Here is a 20926-nt window from a genome sequence, read left to right as displayed (position 1 = left end):
ACATTTGTAGCTCACTGAACTGTATTATCTACAATATACAAGACTTGGCATATATTTAAATTATTGAAAATAAAGTACAAGGTATTTTATTTTTCTTCATGGTGCTTTCAGGCAGACATCAGGATCTCTTCTCCCTAAAGAAAAATAATAACAAAAATCAGGAAAAGATAAACTAACTATAAAATTACAAGTTAACTAGAACTTAAAATACACAGGAATGTAATGAATTTTTAAATGCTAAATTTAGTAAGCAAGGCTCATCAGAAAACAACCTACATGGTCATCTCTAAACTTTACATGATATTAAGGAATCTTGGCATTAAATTTTTATTTTCGTTTTTGTTAAAAATAAAAATAAAAATAACATTTCCAACTGCATAAAACTCTCAATGATATGCCTCAGGCAGTTATTATTTAAAACTGAGTTATAAAGAATGGAATACTGGACAAGAAAAGAACAATTAGTCAATTTGTAAATGAGAGTTCTATTCACATTTCTATTATAAAGGCTAACTATTCACTAATTTAATCTCCACTTGAGTCTAATTGTCAGTTTATGCCTGAACCTGGGTCCCTGTCAAAAAAGGATATAACAACCATTTTCTTTTATCATAATTATTTATTGTTTCAATCAAGGCATTCATTCCAAACAAATGATTAACCCCTTTCAACAGAGGAGTAAATAATCACATATATATAGCTACAGATATTGGCTGCTATTCAGTCTTTAGCATGACATATACACGAAAATAGCTTTGCTCAGGAGATGCAACAATGTGTGCCAGTGGAATACTAAAGTCTATCAAGTTAATTTCCTTTGCTACAGGAAAATTTCATTAATTCAAGCATGACCAAATCAGAAATGAGAATCATGTGGGCCAGGGTAACATTAGCCTTTACGTCCCGGAAGAAAAAAAATAGTTTACTAAGCAAAGGTAAAAGACAGCCCAGGTGTGTCTGTATTATCCCATCTTTCAAATTATTTGTCTCTAAATTAGTGAAATGAAATGGTACTTATGTATCTAAAAAAGGGACTGCGGAGAATACGATGGAGCAAGAGGGGTTAAAATGTTGTGGGCTCGTAGAATTTTTTATATTTTTGCAGAGGCACAATGAAATTATAGCAGGTAAACGGTCATCTCCCACTTGGTTTGCTGGCTATATCTACTTTCTCATTGCATTTTTCTTATAGAACTTGCAACTGATTATATGGTTATGAATAGCTGACTTATAACCCTGAGCTTCCAAACCCTGTCAAAAATTAACTGTAAACCGTACCTGTAGTACCTTGTGTACTTCTAGCTGAGGAATTCTTCTCAACTGGATACTGCAGAGGTATTACAATACCTTGATCTGGCTTCTGAAATGCTGAAATGAGATTTTTTATTTTCCGGAAGAATCTTTTATGTACCCCAGGTGCTGTCTGGAAAATAAAATGCCAAGCAAATTATTTACCTACCTCGTAATAATACCAAAAAAAAAAAAAAAAGCCTACAAAATGTGCAAGGGATGCTTAGAGAGGTAACATTTGTGTAACACGTTCAAATATTTGAAAACATAAAGAAGAAGGAAAAACAACTTTCCAGAAGAGCTTACTTTGGTTGGCTGAATTTCCCTGCGAGAGGAGCTAATGAGCTGTCATTTCAGTTCTCCCAAAGGTGGTGTTAGTCTGTACAAGCTCTTGTTCATCACCCTGCCCTTCCTGCTTGCCACCCATCATACATCCCAAACCTCTAAGGGTACACAGGCCATTACCCACAATGAATTCACCCACAGAGGGGATGCAGTTAAACACAGGAAAAACACAAATCCTATAGGCCATTAATAAAAAGCCTGAGGAGCAAAAAAAAAAAAAAAAAAAAAAAAACCCAACAACTCATCCTCCCTGTTATCATTCCACAACATAAAATGCTATACAGGAAATTAAAAATTAACTTTTATGATACACACAATGCTTGGCTACAATCTTCATATTCTTTAACCTCACAATGTATCATGCTTCATCTTTCACATTAAATTCTTTCCTTCTTAGGAAACTTCTTTGTTCTTCCCAAAATTGTCTTCTCTGTAAGAACTTCATTGTGACAAGGTTTTCTCTATGACGTGAAAATGACAGACTATATAAGGTCACCTTTGTTTATTTGTTTTCAAAAAGGTGGTTATTTGCAGGTGGCTATTAAAATGTATTCCTTTCCTGACATCAGTTCTCTTGCAAAGACATTGCCTGAAATCAACAACAATTTCCTGCAAAAGCTTATGAGCCAAGCTTTAGGCATCAGCTCAAAACTGTCATTTTACATAAAATAAAATAGTATTGCTATGAGCCATTGAACAATGACTAGACTTTTTTTAGAAAATTGTTTTTCAGCTATTCCATCTGGGAGATTTTTGAGGTGGGAGCTGTTTGTTTTTTTAGCATTTAATGAGAAAACATGAAGCTGGAATGCAGACTTTTGTCAATTATATATATAGTGTGCTAGAGATAGCACACTGTCCATAGTAACGCTTAGTCATTTCCTACATTGGGGTAAGTAATTTTTCATTGAAAACACTGCAAAAGTTATTTTAGCTCTAAATTACTGTCCATCCACCCATATGTTCACAGTAGATGCAGAACACTCTCTCATCTCTATGGTCAAAACACCTTCCTAAACTCTCCTGAGACCTCATCCAAAATAACATGGTCATTCTTGCAGAGGTTCAAACAGTTAGTTCTTCAGCTCCAAGACAGAATCTCCAAATTGCAAAGGTACACCATAGGCACAAAATACCTCCTTATATCTTCCTTTAGTGCACTTTTTCATTTTTAAAGCACTTTCTCATCTCTTGCCCCACCATTTTATCACAGATTGGCAGTTATTCGCTGATTTGGTTATTTCCATTTGACATATAGGAAAATGTAAATACAAAGAAATTAATCAGCTTATCCAAGGTCACAGAGTCAACCAGAGGCAGAATTGGCTCTGGATCCCAGGACTCAGACTCTTGCCTTTCAGATTAGGATTGGACCAAACAGGTTCTAGTGAAGCTAGAGTCACCAACCAGGAGAGAAACTATACACTCTCCCAGGTGCGGAAAGATTTTAAACCACACATCTTTGTAGCTGTTCTTGTGGCTTGTAAAACCACTTATCAACAGAAGCATCATTTTTATGGGGACTGATATGCAGTTAACACTTGATTATTCATGCTAACAGAGAGGAATAATAACACTGGATGTACAGAAGCAATTTGAATTTGGGATGCAGTGTTTTGTTGGAAAATGACTGACCTAATTTATAGTGCTTTGCTTAGGTTAAGTGAAATTATTTAGCATCTACTGATCTGATGAGCAAATACCCAGGAAAGCCCAATGGTGCTGAAGTTGCCAGGGGGAGGCCAGTACATTATTTACAATGTATTGCTAACAATATACATATAATAAATGACAGTTGACTATATGTAGAATTCTTTAAATTAACATTTAGCAAAATTTTAGCCTGAGCCACATGAGATAAGTTAATACACTAGGAAATAATCTAATTTAAAAGCCTATCTAAAACTAGAAAAATACATGATACTTGTCTTTCATAATTCAGTGGATCCAGGGTTCAATTTCACTCCACTCTTTGAAACAAATCTCAGACTTACCTAGATTTCTAGCACAATCTTTGCACAAAGGATAGAGTACTACTGCCATGATTCTTTCTGCAATGTGGCAAACTAAAATGTTGTTCCAAAAAGCAGTATAAATATCTATCATTTACCCAGTTTTGAGAATACATTTACCACAAGAATTGTACCACGGACAACTCCCATCCTGTCACTAAACTCAGCTACTGTTCATATTTGCACATTTCCCATACTGTTACGTCTCAGTTATCCGTGCAAACATGTTTTGGATCACAGCTGATCTTCAATATGCTCTAGAGAAATTTCTTCCAGTCAGGTGTATGAATTCTGAAAATACACACTGGTTTAATATGCACCATGGCAAAACATAACTAGGAAGGCAAATTTAGTAGATAGAAAAAAGTGCAATATACATTTCAAAAATTAGAGAATTTTTTTAACTGTTCTCTATTAGGGGGATAATCCATGCCAATCTTCTGCTTCCTTGGTGCAGAAAATTACAATACTATTTTATAAACGGGGTCAGATCAGAAAAAAGGATGAGGGGGCATTTATGTTCAATAAGCCCTCTCCTGCTTAACATGATCACAAGCATGTAACAATCTACGAGTGATGTTATACTTGAAATGGAGGAAAATAAATTTTAAAAAATGGTTGCTAAGCCCTAAGAATTTAAGATTCTTTCCATAAAGAGTATTCCTCAGCAGCTGAAGGGTACTTCTTTAGGGAGAAGGGTTATTTCTGGTCAAATCATATACAAATATGTATGTATGTTTATGTCTGTATATATACTATATATTACACACAGTTATTCTTCATGATAAATTAAGTTTATTTCTCATTCAATCATCTCTGCAGTGATACAGAGAATTTTTAATAAACAGCTATAAATAGTTTGATTAGAAATGGTACTGCTTTTCCTTTAGCTAGTATTACAGTATTAATTATTCTGATATAAAACAATAATGTGTTTGAAAACTTGCCCTAATTTATCTCAGTAGTTCAAAACATTTGTAGTATGTAATTTGTACTTTCCAGTTTACTGATGAATTTATAAAAGTAGGAGCTATTTTAACTTTTTAAGTCTCGACTTCAGAGTTTTTTAAATATATAGATTGATTGAGATATTAATACAGGTTGATATTAGCATTTATGTTTCCAAAAGCTCAAAATGGAGAACTTTCATTATAAAGACAAACTCTTTTAAACAGAAAGCAGGGAAAGCATTTGAGGTTGAAAGTTTCAGTTGTAGAAGCTTCTACAACTGGTAAGATGTGATATACTGCTCTGGTGCGTGGAAATAGATTCACTCTACAGGCATTTCCTGCAAAGGTACAATGGCTTTCAAATGTTTTCAAAACCATAAGAACCCTTTTTCCTAACAAAATGTTATTCAGAGCCCCAGTTTATAAGTGAAATAAAAGGGAACTACTCATATTGAAGCCAAAGTGGTACCCAGAAGCATACCCACTTACCTCTTTCTCTCCTTCTGCAACCCTTCAGACAGCCCCAAGTCCCCCAGGTAGAAGAACCCTAAGATTCTGCAAAGCATAGCTTGAAAAACACTGCAATGTTCCCTCTTCTCTGTTCCACCGATCCATGTCCTTCCCACATAGCTCAGCTGGGAATCCTGCCTCCTCACATACTGCAGCACTGATTACCCTAATACTTGGGAATCCCTCCCTTCTTTGAACTTATGTGCTAGATAACTTAGCGCTCAACTATATACAATCATATTGTTCAGCGATTTTCAGGAGTTCACATATCTGAGGGTTCACTATGTGCCAGGCCCTGTAGCTAACAGCTACTTTACAAGCATTATCTCATATACTCCTCAAAATGAGCCCTGTGAGTAAGGGACGCTTCTTAGGCTTGTTTTATAGATGAAGAAACTGGTTCACAGAAAAGTTAAGTAATCTGCCTGAGATCATAGATTATCAGGGAGGAGGCGGGACCAGACCTGGAATGCAGATTCATCTGACAACAAAGACCAGGCTAGCACTGCTGTTTAATTTCTTATTGTATCTCTCCAAGGATATTATAGGCTCTTAAAAAAACGTGAATCATGTTTTTTAATCTTCCACAGCAGCAACACTTGTATTAGTATCATTCAGTAAATAATTGCTGATTTAATTATTTTACCTATTTTTGATATGCTTTCTCAAATTTCACATAGACACTGAAAGTTTGACATACTACCTCAACTTTTGTACCTTTCCCCTAAAGTCACACAACTCTACACAATGATGGTTAAACGGGACTGGGACCAAAATTCTCTAAAGGCTGTGATCCACGAACATTTTTAGATTGAAGCTTTAGTGATTTAAATCTGAAAAATATTTTGGTTGACTGCTCTTTTATAAAACCAGCCTAAATTTCAAACACCTCCCTGATACCCACAGAAAAAAATAAATAAATAAAAGAGCTATACCTCAGCACTCCAAGAACCTGTTTCTGTCTGGGACACTCGGTATGTATAAATGTAACCTTGATACCTGTGAAAGAATAAACTTCCATTACTGAAAAATTCAAAAAAAAAAAAAAAAAAAACAATGAATGCTCTAAATTTGAGCTTACTGTTACACATAAATATTACATATACTGAAACACACATATATTATGCCATTACATTCATAGGAAGAAAGCCCAGTGAATCTAACTTGCTTGCATATTATATCTACCTAATCACAGTTTCCAATGAGTCTTCTTTATCTTTTCATTTTTTTAAACATGGGAACTCACACTCCTAAGAATTTGTGTAGTTGAGAGACTGGACAGAAAGAAACTAGGGACCTGTTATAATTGATAAAAAACATGAATTATTAAATAATTTTTAAAAACTGCAGTCTTATGATTTTGAAGTACATGTAGAGACTTAAGGTGAAAATATTTCACTGGGATAAGGCATTATCAGGGCAAGTTAAATTAATAGTTATATTAATAATATTATTAAAATAGTATTCGAGTAATATTATAAGTATATAATACTATCATAAGAATATAATAATTATATTAAATTAGAATTATATTATTATATATGGTAATACTATATTACCATCATTATATTACTCTATAATATAACATAGTAGTAATAAGCTGAATTTTAAAAGAGGGCTACTAAAGTACTTGAAAGCAGCTTGTCCTTTTAGATGGAGTAAACATTCTCCCCCATTACTCCATTTGTACACATATTGTATACCCACGTAATTGATTTCAACTACCTGCCAAGAGTTATACATGCTGTATTAGTCTGCTCAGCTGCCATAACAAAATACATAGACTGGATGGCTTAAACAAAAGAAATTTATTTTCTCTCAGTTCAGAAACTGGGAAGTCCAAGATTGAGGTGCCAGCAAGGTAGGTTTCATTCTGAGGCCTCTTCTCTAGGCTTGTGGGTGGTTGACTTCTTTCTATGTGCTCACATGGCCTTTCCTCGGTGTATGTCCATGGAGAGAGATCTCTCTCTCTCTTCCTCTTCTTATAAGGCCACCAATCCTATTAGATTAAGGCCTCACCCTTATGACCTCATTTAACTTTATTTACCTCCTAGAGATTCTATCTCCAAATGCAGTCACACTGGGGGTAAAGATTTCAACATATTTTGGAGGGACACAATTCAGTTCATAGCATTCCACCCCTGGCCCCCCAAAATAAATGTCCTTCTCACATGCAAAATACATTCATTCCATCCCAACAACCCCAAAAGTCCTAAGTCATTCCAGCATTAACTCTAAAGTCTAAAGTCCAAAATCTCATCTAAATATCATCTAATCAGATATGGGTGAGACTCGAGGTACCATTCCATCTTGAGGCAAAATTCCTCTCCAGCTGTAAACCTATGAAACCAGACAAGTATGTGCTTCCAAAATACAATGGTGGGACAAGCATAGGATAGACATTCCCATTCCAAAAGGGAGAAATCAGAAGGAAAAAGGCATGACAGGTCCAAAGCAAGTTCAAAACCTAGCAAGGCAAATTACATTAGACCTTAAGCCTCCAGAACAATCCTTTTTGATTCATTGCTCTGCCCTTCAGGCTCACTAGGACAGCAGTGTCATCTCCACAGCTCTGTGGGATGGCCCTGCCCCTTTGGCTGGAAAGACAGCACTTCCCACCTGGCTCTGCTGGACATCAGTCCCGCCCTTTAAAACCAAGGTAGGTAAGGGAGGAACTGGAAAAGGGCCATGAAAAATGATTACATTGTATAATATTGAATATACTAATTTTCCTGATTTGAGCATCACATATTGCACACAGGTAGAGATATTCAGCTCCATACCCCCCAGATATGTAGAATCAACTATGTTACAATTAAAAAATAAAAAGTAAATTAAAAATTTTTTTAAAAGGTAGAGGCAGCCTAACCCCCCTGGGCCTGTGTTACTCTGAGCCTGTGGTAGCAGTGGCAGCCCAGATGGTCTCTGAATTGCCTTTAGGGTCATTTTTCTCTTTTTCTGAGTAATAATGCATGTTTGAAGCCAAATGGCTCTACCATATTGTCCTGTTCTCTTTGGTCCAAACTGGCAGTGTCTCTGTGGCTTTTGTCCAAACTCTATTCCCAGATTCTGCTGAGAGGGCTAGTTAACATCATGGGTAATCTTTTAAGAAGTGATAGTCCAGCCACACCCTTGGTGTTCTCTCCAGAACAAGCATCCTCATTTTTTGTAGTATGGATAGGCTGAGAATTTTCCAAATCTTTAAGTTTTGGTTCCTTCTTGCTTAACAATTCCTTCTTCAATTCATCTCTCTCCTTTCTCACTTTACTATAAATAGTCAGGAAAAACCAAGCCACTCCTACAACACTTTGCTTAGAAATCTCAGCTAACTATCCAATTTCATTGCTCACAAATTCTACCTTTCACGCAACGCTAGAACACAGTTTAGCCAAGTTCTTTTTCATTTTATAACAGGATCACCTTTCTTCCAGTTTTGAATAACATGTTTTTTATTTCTCTCTGAGACTGCACCAGAATGAACTTTAATATCCATAGTTCTGTGAACATTCTGTTCATGACAATCTAGGCCTTTTCTAGCATGAACCTCAAAACTCCTCCAGCCTCTACCCATTATCTACTTCCAAAGCCACTTCTACATTTTTGGGTATTCATTACAGCAGCACCCCACTTCTCAGTATCGAAATCTGTATTTGTTTGCTCGAGCTGCCATAACAAAATACCATAGACTGGATGACTTAAACAACAGAAATTAATTCCTCACAGTTCTGAACACTGGGAGGTCCAAGATTAAGGTGCCAGCAAGGTAGGTTTCATTCTGAGGCCTCTTCTCTTGTCTTTGTAGGCAACCACCTTTTTGCTGTGTGTTCACATGACCTTTTCTTTGTGCATGCATTCTTATTCTTCTTATAAGATTACCAATCCTATCAGATTAGGGCCCCATCCTTATGAACTCATTTAACCTTAATTACTTCCTAGAGGTCCTATCTCCAAACACAGATACATTGGGGGTAAGGGTTTATACATACAAATTTGGGGGGCAAACAATTCTGTCCATGTCCTCTTTGCAATGTCTTCTTTGAACCCCAGAAAAATCCCATGAACTTTATATTGTGAAACTCATTTTATAGATAAACAAACTGAGACTTTGAGAAGTCTGCTGGGTTCCACCAGCAGGTTTTTCCTCCCTTTCCTAACCTCTCCCACTCCCACGGAACCCAAGAACGAGCTGCCCTAATGCTTCACCCCTCAGCCCTAGAGACGGCCAGGGGATCTCCCTGGGGGCAGTGAGTGATCTGCCGCCAACCCAGCCCCGTAGAAAGGACACTCAGACAGGGCAGGGGTTCCATCAAGCAGTTCCGTTTATTGTTTGTTAAGCAAGCATATTTAAGCTTTGCCAGCGGGGGAGTTCCCTCTGCCCAGCCAATCAGGGTAAAGATCACGCGGTCATGCATGGGGGGGTTCCTTAAGCTATACTAAGCAATCATGCCTTGATCACGAGCGTGGAAAACCAGGGCTGCCAATGGAATTAAACAAAAACAAAATGCGGAACCCAGCTGTCCCCTCCCACCTTGCTTCCTCTCGGTGCCATCTTTAGGTGGCCACATGGAGAGGGCCTTGCCTAAATCGCCATTTTGGCATTAGTGAATTGCATATGAGCCCAACAGAAGTCCAGACTGAAGACTGAGCAGCAAAGATGGGATTTGAATGAGGCTCATTTGACTCTAGAGTCCCAGCTCTTGATTTCCATACTGTAATAGACATAGATTATTATGTTTTAGTATATATGGCAATGCTACTTAATTTGCCTAATAAACTTTTACTTTATAGAAAAGTAAGGTAAACTTTATACTGAATTATTTAAAGTTTTGTATCTGAATCTGAACCAACATGGTATTATTTAACACATTTTCTGATTGCTATTCTTAGGCACAAGTTTGAGTCAATAGAGACCTTTGGTTATGACACACACTAAACTCTGGTTAAAATCAATGTGTTTAAGCTTAAAACAACAGACGATGCTAAAGCATTACAAACAGAAGGTCATTCTTGAGTCGCTCATCACATTTACCATTAACCCCCTTTAGAATTAAAAGTCTTTAAGGGCTAGCCGGTTTGCTTCTTTGATTAGAGCCTGGTGCTGATAACACCAATGTCCAGAGTTTGATCCCTGTACTGGCCAGATGCAAAAAAAAAAAAAAAAAACTTTAAATATGTGGATTAAATTACTAGATCTTTAATATCCATCAGTACTGATTACCTAAAAGACAGTGTTAAAGTCTTTTTTTTTTTAAGCAATTAAAATCACCACAAATCCCACTGATTTCAGTAAGTACTCTATGGCAAACAAGAAAAGGGCTTTGATTTCCATTTTTCACCATGGGAACTCAAAACATAAGGCTTTAAGTGTTTATCTTAAAGCCACACAGCAAAATGGAGAAAGAAACAGGGGAACGGCATAGGTCCTAGATTCCATTTTCCCTATGGGAAGCAATTAATGGCAATAATTCAGTATCATTAAGGGTGAGGTAGAAATCCATTATTTAAAATCTCAGCAACAATGCAAGCAAAATGGTAAGCAACCCATTTTCTACTTTCTAAAACAGTGGGTCTCTAAAAAATACAATGAATCTATCTCTCTACTATCATTCAGCCTCATTTAGTCAAAATAAATGAGTCTGTTTTGAAAATTGTTTCCTAACGAATCTGATCTTATCTCACTTTCAGTTAAGCAGCAGGAACCTGAGTACCACTTCAAAAATTCTTACCTCCTTCAGTCTCTGAACAACCTAGTGTCAATGACACATAAAACTTCGCATGATTAACCCACCTAATATTAACAATTTCCTTTCTGCCCCAAACCCCTCAACTTTCTGAATGAGCAAAATTATTTCACCTCTCAAGTAAGCCAGAAGTTCTTGTCTTCCACTTTCAAGTCACCAAAGTAACTGACCGAGGATCCCCTGTAGGTAACTCTAATTATAATATGTCATGGATGGAAGAGAAATGAAACAGCGCAACTTAAATTGCATCCCCAGAGTAACAGCATGGGCATCACCTGAGAGCTTATTAGAAGTGTGGAATCTCGGGCCACACCCCAGAACTACTGAATCAAAATCTGCATTTTAACAAGATTTCCAGGTGATTTATATGAACATTAAAGTTACAGAAGGACTGATTAAAATGGAAAGAGAATGCCCACACCTGATTGGGAATACTGATGGCAACTTCCCCAATGTCAAGCTGGCTTCTTTCATCCACCCAGGGCACTTCTGTGCCATCTCTTCCATATAGTTACTCAGTCTACACTTTAAGAATGCAATTTTATTTTTACATAAGCTGAAGCTCTGTCAATTGTTTCAGTCTTCACAGACCAGTATTTCTGAACCATTTTCCCCCTTCTTCCCCAATAAGATTTCATAGTTTTATTTTCTATAGGTTGTATTATGAAACAGTAATTTTATAATATAAAATTAAACTAAAATATTGAATATACTTTTTCAAACTACACATAGTATCTCACTGTCCATGAAAAATCACTGTTCTAGGAAACAAACTGGCAAGAGCTATAAAACCATGCATATTTTTGACCAAATAGCCTTGCTTATCTTCACACATTCCAAGGAAACAAAAGGAAAAAGCAATTTGACAAAGATTTTCATAGTAGTTCTATTTAAGAGTGAAAAAAAAATGGAATTAACCTAAGTACCCCTCAATAAGGAAGGATTACGCAAAATAAGGGAAGAATTTCTGGATATGACCCCAAAAGCACAGACAATAAAAGCAAAAATAGACAGATGGGATTACATCAAACTAAATAGCTTCTGTACAGCCAGATAAACAATCAACAAAGCAGAGACATCCTACGAAATGGGAGAAAATATTTGCAAATCGTACATCTTTAAGGGGTTAATATTCAAAATGTATAAGGAACACAAACAACTCAATAGTAAGAAAAGAAGTAACCCATTTAAAAAATGGACCAAGAACCTGAATAGACTTTTCTCGAAAGAAGGCATACAAATGGCCGACAGGCATATGAAAAAATTCTCAACATCACTAATCATCAGGGAAATGCAAATTAAAACTGCAGTGAGCTATCACTTCACACCTGATAGAATGGCTATTATCAAAAAGACAAACTATAATGTGTTGGAAAGGACATGGAGAAAAGAGAACCCTTGCACACTGCTGGTGAGAAGGTAAATTAGTATGATCCTCATGAAAAACAGTAATCAGTATGTCGAAGAGAAATCTGCACTTCCATGTTCATTGTAGCATTATTCACAATGGCTAAGATATGGAATCAACCTAAGTGTCCACCAATGGACAAATGCATAAAGAAAATGTGGTATATACCCACAATGGAATACTGTTCAGCCTTTAACAAGAAGGAAATCTTGCCATTTGTGACAACATGGATGAACATGGAGGACATTCTGTGAAGTGAAATGTCAGTCACAGAAAGATTAATACCACATGATTTCACTTATATGTGGAATCTAAAAAAGCTGAACTTCTAGAAGCAGAGAGTAGAATGGTAGTTCCCAGGAGGTGGGAGGGGGGAAACTGGGGATATGATGGTCAAAGTGTATAAAATTTCAGTTAGGAGGAATAAGTTCACAAGATCTATTGTACAACATGGTAACTATAGATAATAACAATGTACTTACAGTACTATTGAAAATCACTGAGCATATATTTTAAGTGTTCTCACCACAAAAAATGGTAAGTGTGTGAGGTAATGCATATTTTAATCAGCCATTCCACAATGTATACAATATTTCAAAACATGATGTTGTACACAATACATATATGCAATTTTTATTTGTCAATTTAAAAAATTAATTAATTAATTAGAGAAAAAACAATAAGGGAATAGTAGCAGAAAGAACAGTTCAAATTATACCAGAATTCCAAGATATTAGAGTTCCGTATTTTCCAAAAAATTTGAAGTACATTGACTGTGTTGACATAAAATGATAGTATGTGTAAAAAGCGGACACAAGGAGATGACGCACTGATTACCACTGTTCAAAACTGTCCCTGTATATATATAAACTAGAAGTAAACTTAATCTAATATAAATGCAACCTCACATATTCATTTTTCTATAAAGTTATTTAAGTGGCTAATAACATTTTTTAAGACAAGCAGAGTTACAATTTGAAGGTTACAAATTTAGCCTAAGCAAATCACAAATCAAAAAATATATAATTCATTTTTTAAAATTATTATATCCCCTTTCTCTGACTCCCTCCATTAATTCAGAAAACCAAGAATTTAGTGTAATTTTAACTTTCTTCCCCCATTAAAACTTTTCTTGGACTTGTTGATAAGTCTAGAATTTAAAAGTTATCACAAAAGAGCTGGCTGGTTAGCTCTCTTGGTAGAGTGTGATGCTGATAAGACCAAGGTCAAGGGTTCAGATCCCCATACCGGCCAGCCATCAAAACATAAAATAAAATAAAATTTATCACAAAAGTAATCAGAAAATGAATAATTGGTAGAGAACAGTGGTTGTCGCCATTAATTTATTTTTGTAACTAACCATTTTGCATTTTAATAACTACAAAGCAAGTGTTAACCTAGTCCCTGCTAATATTAAAATTTGTCTTGGTTTTATCAAAAGCTGCCCCTAACCTTGCTTTAAAAAGTGTTTGCGTTAGGCCGGCCCGTGGCTCACTCAGTAGAGTGCGGTGCTGATAACACCAAGGCCGCGGGTTCGGATCCTATATAGGGATGGCCGGTTTGCTCACTGGCTGAGCGTGGTGCTGACAACACCAAGCCAAGGGTTGAGATCCCCTTACCGGTCATCTTTTTTAAAAAAAAAAAAAAAGTGTTTGGGTTAAAATGAACAAGAAGAAAGCAACCTGACTTATTTCCTGTCTTTTCAATGGGTCAGTGTTAGGGACAGATCTTGGTATCAAACTGACAAAACCACATCATTTCCTTCTTTATACCACTTCAAGGACTACATAAAAGAAAAGGTTTAGCTACATCTGACTTCTTCATGACACTGCAAATAAAGCAACCTAATGCCCGTGCCCTCTATGTCTATACAAACCAATGCTATGTGCAAAACTCAAGACACAAGTATAATGTGACTGATTTTTTAACAAATATTTTCGAACTTTTATATCCAGAAGAATAGTACCCTACACAAAGCCATCAATTTGAGACTATACTCTGATTCAAGAGGTTTCCGAATTTCCTACAGCCCAAACTTCATTCTTTCAGAGTGCATTTGAATTTTCGGAACAGTCAAAAGTCATTCAGTTTCAAGTCTGATGGTAATACCAGTTTCGATGAGTCATAACTAAATCTAATCTTTTCTTCCCCTGAACTGCCACATAAAGCTTTATTTATGTACACTTATGATGGTCTAACTTTGTATTGCATTTATAAATATTTTATTTATATTAATAAACACGTATTACATGTTAACTTTATAAATATTAACTTGTAATAATCCTCATAACAACCCTATGAGGTAAATACTCTTATTATCACCATCTTGCATTTTACAGATAAGAACCTGAGGCACAGAACGTTTAAGTAACTTACCCAAGGTAAAAGAGCTAGTTAAAGATCAGAGCTAGAGACACACGAGAGGGTTTGGCTGGAAGATCTGGGCTCTTAACTGCCATTCTATGCTGCTTCTCTCTTATATTAGAGGGAATGAATTAACAAATTGATCTTACAAGCACAATTCTCAAAAAGGGAAGGAGTCTGCTTGAACATAGGGCTGAAGCTGTCCACTAAGAGGGAGAGGGAGGAGAAACTGAAGAGAAAAGGCCAGGTGGGAAGAGCCCAGAAGAGGTCAACCCAGACTTCCCCTTGGCTTAAGCTAGATGACATCTTCAGCCTAATCTTGCAACTTCAATTTTTTTTTTTTTCTTTGTCTTTTTGTGACCGGTAAGGGGATCGCAACCCTTAGTGTGGTGTCGTCCGCACCGCGCTCAGCCAGTGAGTGCACCGGCCATTCCTATATAGGATCTGAACCCGCGGTGGGAGCGCCGCTCCCAAGCGCTGCAGTCTCCCGAGTGCGCCACGGGGCCGGCCCTGCAACTTCAACTTCACATTGTCAACCAGAGTCAGCACTTGGTTTATTTGCCTGTGAATTGTCCATTTGGTGGTGTATGCGTGCAAATTTAACCCAAAGCTGGCCTTCAGGCTCACTCTGCCATTAACAGATTGTACTCAGAAAATCCAAAATAATTATGGCAGCCTAAGTTATCATAAAGATAAATGCAGCACCAATACACATAACCAACTGAATTCAAAAACTAAACATAAATTACACTGTAATTTCTCACTATATGAAATTAAGTTATAATTGTCAAGTTCTTTGCCACACTGTTTGCCTGTATTACAACTGATAAATTGGAATTTTATTTTGTCACTGCTCCTCCCCCATTTCTATAATTTAATGGTTTGATAGGTACTTTATTCCCAGTCATCACTTTGAATTTTAAAGGACAAAGAGCTAATCATGTTCTTACCTAAAGACATACATGTCAAATGACTTCATTATGTGTCCTTGAGGCTAACAAATCATAATTGCATTTCTTCTTCCAAATATTCCATCAGATAAGTAGCAAACTAAGTCAGATATATACAGAAGGATGCTAATTATGAAAATAAACTATTTTTTCAGGCTAATTATTTTAAATATTTTAAATCAGTTTTCCTCTTATCACCATCAAACAATCCCAGTGGGCAGTCAGGACCTTCCCAATGGCTGTCTATATCAAGGATGAGAAAGAAAGAAATGTGAGAGCACAGATGTACCTCAGTGAAAAAGAAATACTTGATATACCTAAAAAGCCAAAGAGAATAAAGTAGAAAGAAAATTATTTGCATTAATAAGAGCATTCATTATATTGAAGACAAGAACAGTACATAAAATCAGTAGCTTTCCTATGCAACAGAAAATATAGTGGAAACAGGTTCCATTTATGACAAAAACAAAAAATTCAACACATTCACACACACAACGACTAGAAATAAACCTTAAAAATGTGCAAGACCTACAAGAAGAAAACTACAGAACTGTACTGATATAAATGAAAAAACTGTAAATGGAGAGACATGCTGTGTTTTTGGAAGAGAAGACTAAATTCCATAAATATGTCAATTCCTCCTTAATTCATTAATGAGTTTAACGTAATCCCAATGGGATTTTTTTTAATTTAAAAAAATGATTCTAGATTTCCACCTGAAGAACCAACAGGTAAGAATAGCAAATAATCTTTTAAAATATATTAAAACATTATCATACTATAGTGCTATTGGTATAAGAATAAATAGAACAATTGAACCAAATAGACAGTCCAGAAACAATAACTGTTTTATATATAAGAACTTATTATATGGTAACGTAGGCTAACAAATTAATATTGTGACAATTGCTAGCTATTTGAAAACAAAATCAAGTTAGATCCTTCATCCACATCAGAATAGAATTCCAAATGGAATTAAAGAGTTAAACGTAAACTAACAAAACCATAAATTTGAAACAAAAATTGAAGTGAAATTTTATGACATCTCAGGTAGAGAAGGACTTTCTAAGCTGGGAAAAAAAGGAAGAAATCAAACACAAAGAAAATGAGTGACATATTTAAGTACTAAAAATGTTAATTTTTTGTGTGTCAAAAAAAGTAATGGCAAACACCAAACAGAAAAAATACCTGCAACAGATCAAGGATTTATATTTAAATATATGGATAGATAGATAGATAGATTTATATAGAGAGACTTAAGATGTGTTAAGAAAAACAATAAGATCCAGATAGTTAAATGGGAAAAGTACATAAACAGCCAGTTCATGAACAAGGAAACACAGCAGCTTAACAACCTTATAAGAAGACACTCAATCACTAACCAGAGAAATATAAAAAGTAAAGAGACAGAGTATAAATATAAAATAAAGAATGAGACACCAAATTTCTAGGAAAATTTTTTTAATGAGAATATCCATTTCTAGGGAGGGTTCAGTGAAACAGACACTCCCATGAATTACTGGTGAGTGTATAAATTGTAATAATCACTTAGGAAAAAATATTTGGTGATCGTGTATATATCAAGAATCCCAAGCCGTTCATGTTTTCTGACCTAGAAACTCCACATCTGGAAATCCATTAGAAGGAAATAATCCTAAATACAAGGAAACCTTTATGTACTGAAATATGAATCATGATGGAATTTATAATAACAACAAAAACGGAATGATTCAAATGTCTAAAAATAGGTGACTAGTTAAGGAAAAATATGGTACATTCACTAGCTAGCTAGACTGTAATGCATCCATTAAAAATGATGCCTTATCATTTGTAAGATATACATGAGTGGGCTTTTTTCATGTTAAGTGGGAAATCCAGCAGAACACAATATTGTAAGAGCACACGTGTGTTCACAAAACAATTCATCTTATTAAAATACAGAAGAAAATTCACTTAATTTTCAGCAAAAGTTGTCTTTAGGTTACAAAACTATAGGTGAATTTTCCCTTATTTCCATTATCTATATTTTTCAAATTTTCTATAATGAATAGGTATAAGGAATTATTTTTAATAGACTTATATAAAAACCTAGATTTATTTAGAGAAAATAATTGGAAGAAAAACGTCCTACTTTAAGTGAAGGTGAGCAATCTTATAAATGGAAAATTTCTTTAGTGCTTTATGAGATTCAATTTTCTAAAACTAAACAGAAGAAAAGGTCATTTCTAAAAGCCATGATTACAGGGTTCAGAACTGGTTAAAGGGGCAAGCATAGTTTGAAAGTACAGTTTAAAGTACAGAGTTTAAAAGGCACGCGAAATGTGTTATCTCTACGATAAAGATGTAGAAAGTGAAGCTCAACCAAACCTTCTTGGTTAATGGGAATAAACAAAAGCTAGAAGGAGAAATCATTCTGAGTACACCCTACAATCAATGCCTGCCTTTTAACTATACCTTGTTGTTCATGTGTATATGACACCATTTATGCAGTTATTTCTACTGCATATCATAAGCATAAGTGTTTTGGTTTAAAATGAGTACACAGTTCATTACAAAATAAAATTTGATTTTGTAATTTCAGTGTAGTACCAAAAAGAGGGAATAAAATGTTTATGTCCATCGGAAGGGACATGGCTCAAAAAGGTTGAGAAACTCTGATAAAAGGCAATGTATCCTTGTGTCTTCCTTCTAGAGGACAGTCTGGCTGTCACCCTAACAATCCCTGAAAACTCTGAGGCCCCAGTGTACCGTTCAAAAGACATGGTAGGGGGACTCCGAATCTATTTTCTGTCACTTCATGTGGAGGTTTTCATGGAAAACTAAGCATCATAAAAATTGCATTTACACAAGATTCACTTTGGGTGAAAATTTAAATGTTTGAGAGTTTCCCACATGCCTCAGTGGATTCCTTATGTGATTCTGGCCTTCATGGGCAAAAGGCTAAAGTTGTCCCTTTCTCTTGCATATTTTACTTGTAGCAATCTTTTGCAGAAGGTAGGACATGCATTACTATTCCTATTTTATAAATATGGAAACTGAAGCCTAGAGAATTTGAGTGACTTCCCCAGGGCCCACATCCTGACCTCCCGATAGCAATCCAAAGCTCTTTGCAGTAAAGAACAGAATTTGCCTTGTTAATTCAAAAATACTTGCTGAGTGCCTGTGATGTGCCAGGCTGTATTCCTCGTGCCAGAGACACTGTTGCTGTCTTCATGGAGATTGCATTTTTGCAGAACAGTCCAGCAGTAAGTAAACAAGCAAATGACAGATACTTTAAAGCTCCTTGAAGAAAAATAGAGATGGAATGTAACAGGAACAGGGAGAGGGCATTTATTCTAGATAAGGTAGTCAAGTAAGTCCTCTCTGAGCGAAGAGACAGTTGAACAAATAAGTGAATCAGATGTATTTTTGGCAGAAGGAATAATAAGTGCAAACACCCTAAGTGGGGTGCATGCTTAGTGAGCTTAAAAAGGGCCAGGAGACCAGTGAGGCTGAAGCCTTAGGTACATCTTGCCACATACTGTCCTCTGCTCCCCCACCCCTGCTCAGACTTCTTTTGTGCCTTCTTTTGTACCCCTAGGTTAAGAAGTGCAATACCTCCTGTGTCAGTTTCTCTGAAGCAGCCCCTTTCACTCACCTACTTACTCCTCCACCTTCTTTTGATAAGAAAGGAGCCTAAGAATCCTGGTTGACTTTCATTGCCCTTACCTAGGTTCCGCTGGGAAAAAACAATAATATAAGCACAACATGAAGATCTGAGCCCAAGAGATTCAATAGCTTCCACGTATTTACCTTGAAGCCTTTATGATAAATGTATTCAGCATGACTTGAGAGCTGCCACAAACAAGGTTTGGCCATTTACAAAAAAAAACAATATACAATGAAAATCCTCTAACACCAGCCTCAGTATAATCTTTCTTCACTGACCCAGAAGGTACCTCAAAATCTTGCAGTGTATCAGCAAGTACTGAACGTACGTACCACCAAGCATTTTCCCTGGTTTTGTTTCTGTCTAGAACATACTGTGCAGGGCTGGTGTTTTCTTGGGTATTTTTATCCTGCTTGAGCTAGGTCCTTGTAGAAATGCCCCTATGAGTACTAAAAGAAATCAACTGAAAAGAAAGGAGTATAATAATAATGCCAGTAGCTTACATTTACTGAACATTTACTATGTGTCAGGCCCAGTGCTAATTTTTTCTTATGTGCATTATGGCTTTTAATCTTCATAGCTCTCTAAGGGATGGGAAAACTGAGGGACTGGGAGATTAACTTGCCAAGGTCATAAGCCTGGCATCTGACTAGCACAGGATTGGGTCTCCCACCTGCCTTACTCTGGAGCCCTGGAACAAAGTTGCAGGTGCATGTGATTCAAAATGGGGAGTTAGACTGGGACCTGCCTAGGCAAAGGGGAAAGCTGAATCATAACAAGGGTGTTTTCCCTCCATGCCCTTTACGATTATTGTCAGTCCTAGCTTTTATCAAGAAGCGTTCTGTTTCTGAAAAACCCTGTCCCCTCCCCGCCCCCCCCCCCCCCCCACACACACACATACACAACTCCTCTAAAGGAAGCTAAACAAGCAGATCCAGAAAGGCAGTTTCACGCAGGCACATGCCCCTCTCAGCATCCCCACCTAACTGGCGTTGCATTTTTAAAGAAACGGACTCTGCTTCTTAGTCTGCCTCCTCTCCCTGAATTTGATGATCTCCCTTTGGGGTGACGCTCCCAAACCCAATCAAGGAGAGCTGGAGAGAGGCCTTTTCTTGTCTCAGAAGCTGCTGGCCCCAAGTCTGGCTAATCCATCATCCCAGGGCTCCATCTTGCTGGCCTCTACTAGAGGTCAAAACAGAAGTTGGGAGCCTGGGTCTTTCTCCGCACAAAGGTGAATTCTAGGCTACATTTCCCCACCCTAAAGGGCAGTCTCTGAAGCTGTCCCAGAGGCCCTGGTGAGTTCCTTCTGGAAAGCAAGAGGCCCAGGAATGAAATCCCCAGTGAGGGAGCTAAGCCAAAACACAGTCCACCATGGCCTTGGGTTGGACCCAAGGAAGCCTTGGGGCCGTGGGGTGGCCCGTGGAGGAGACCTTGGCAAGCTCCTGCCACCCGCGCTCCTGCCCGCCTCGGTCCCCACCGCGCCCACCACCCGTCGGCTCAGCAGACGCAGACCCAGACCCAGGCCCGGCGCGGAGCTGGGCCACCACCCCCAGCGCCACGACATACTCACAGCACACACAGGCAATACACGCCCGGGACGCTCTCGCTGTCCCTCAGCAGATAGCTGCCATCCAGCCCCGTGGCGAGCAGGAGCTTCTCCCCGGTCTCCCTGCTGATTTTGCCATGATACACAGCCACCGTATCCAT

General features: G+C 37.1%; 1 protein-coding gene across 2 annotated transcripts; it reads right to left on the bottom strand.

Moving 5' to 3' along the window:
* Positions 1–96: 96 nt before the first annotated feature.
* Positions 97–20926, bottom strand: SH2D1A (SH2 domain containing 1A). Of its 2 annotated transcripts, none has more exons than XM_063082946.1 (4): positions 20790–20926; positions 6043–6106; positions 1279–1423; positions 97–134 (listed from the first exon to the last, which is right to left on the bottom strand). In XM_063082946.1, the coding sequence occupies exons 1-4, from the start codon at positions 20924–20926 to the stop codon at positions 97–99; spliced, it is 384 nt and encodes a 127-aa protein (XP_062939016.1). The 2 variants fall into 2 exon arrangements, with proteins under 2 accessions (XP_062939016.1, XP_062939017.1); XM_063082947.1 differs by having other exon boundaries at positions 1288–1423.

Source organism: Cynocephalus volans, chromosome X, assembly GCF_027409185.1.
Source record: "Cynocephalus volans isolate mCynVol1 chromosome X, mCynVol1.pri, whole genome shotgun sequence".
In the NCBI taxonomy this organism is placed as follows: Eukaryota; Metazoa; Chordata; class Mammalia; order Dermoptera; family Cynocephalidae; genus Cynocephalus; species Cynocephalus volans.
The sequence above is the reverse complement of the archived record's forward strand: the minus strand, read 5'-3'. Positions and strand labels throughout refer to the sequence as shown.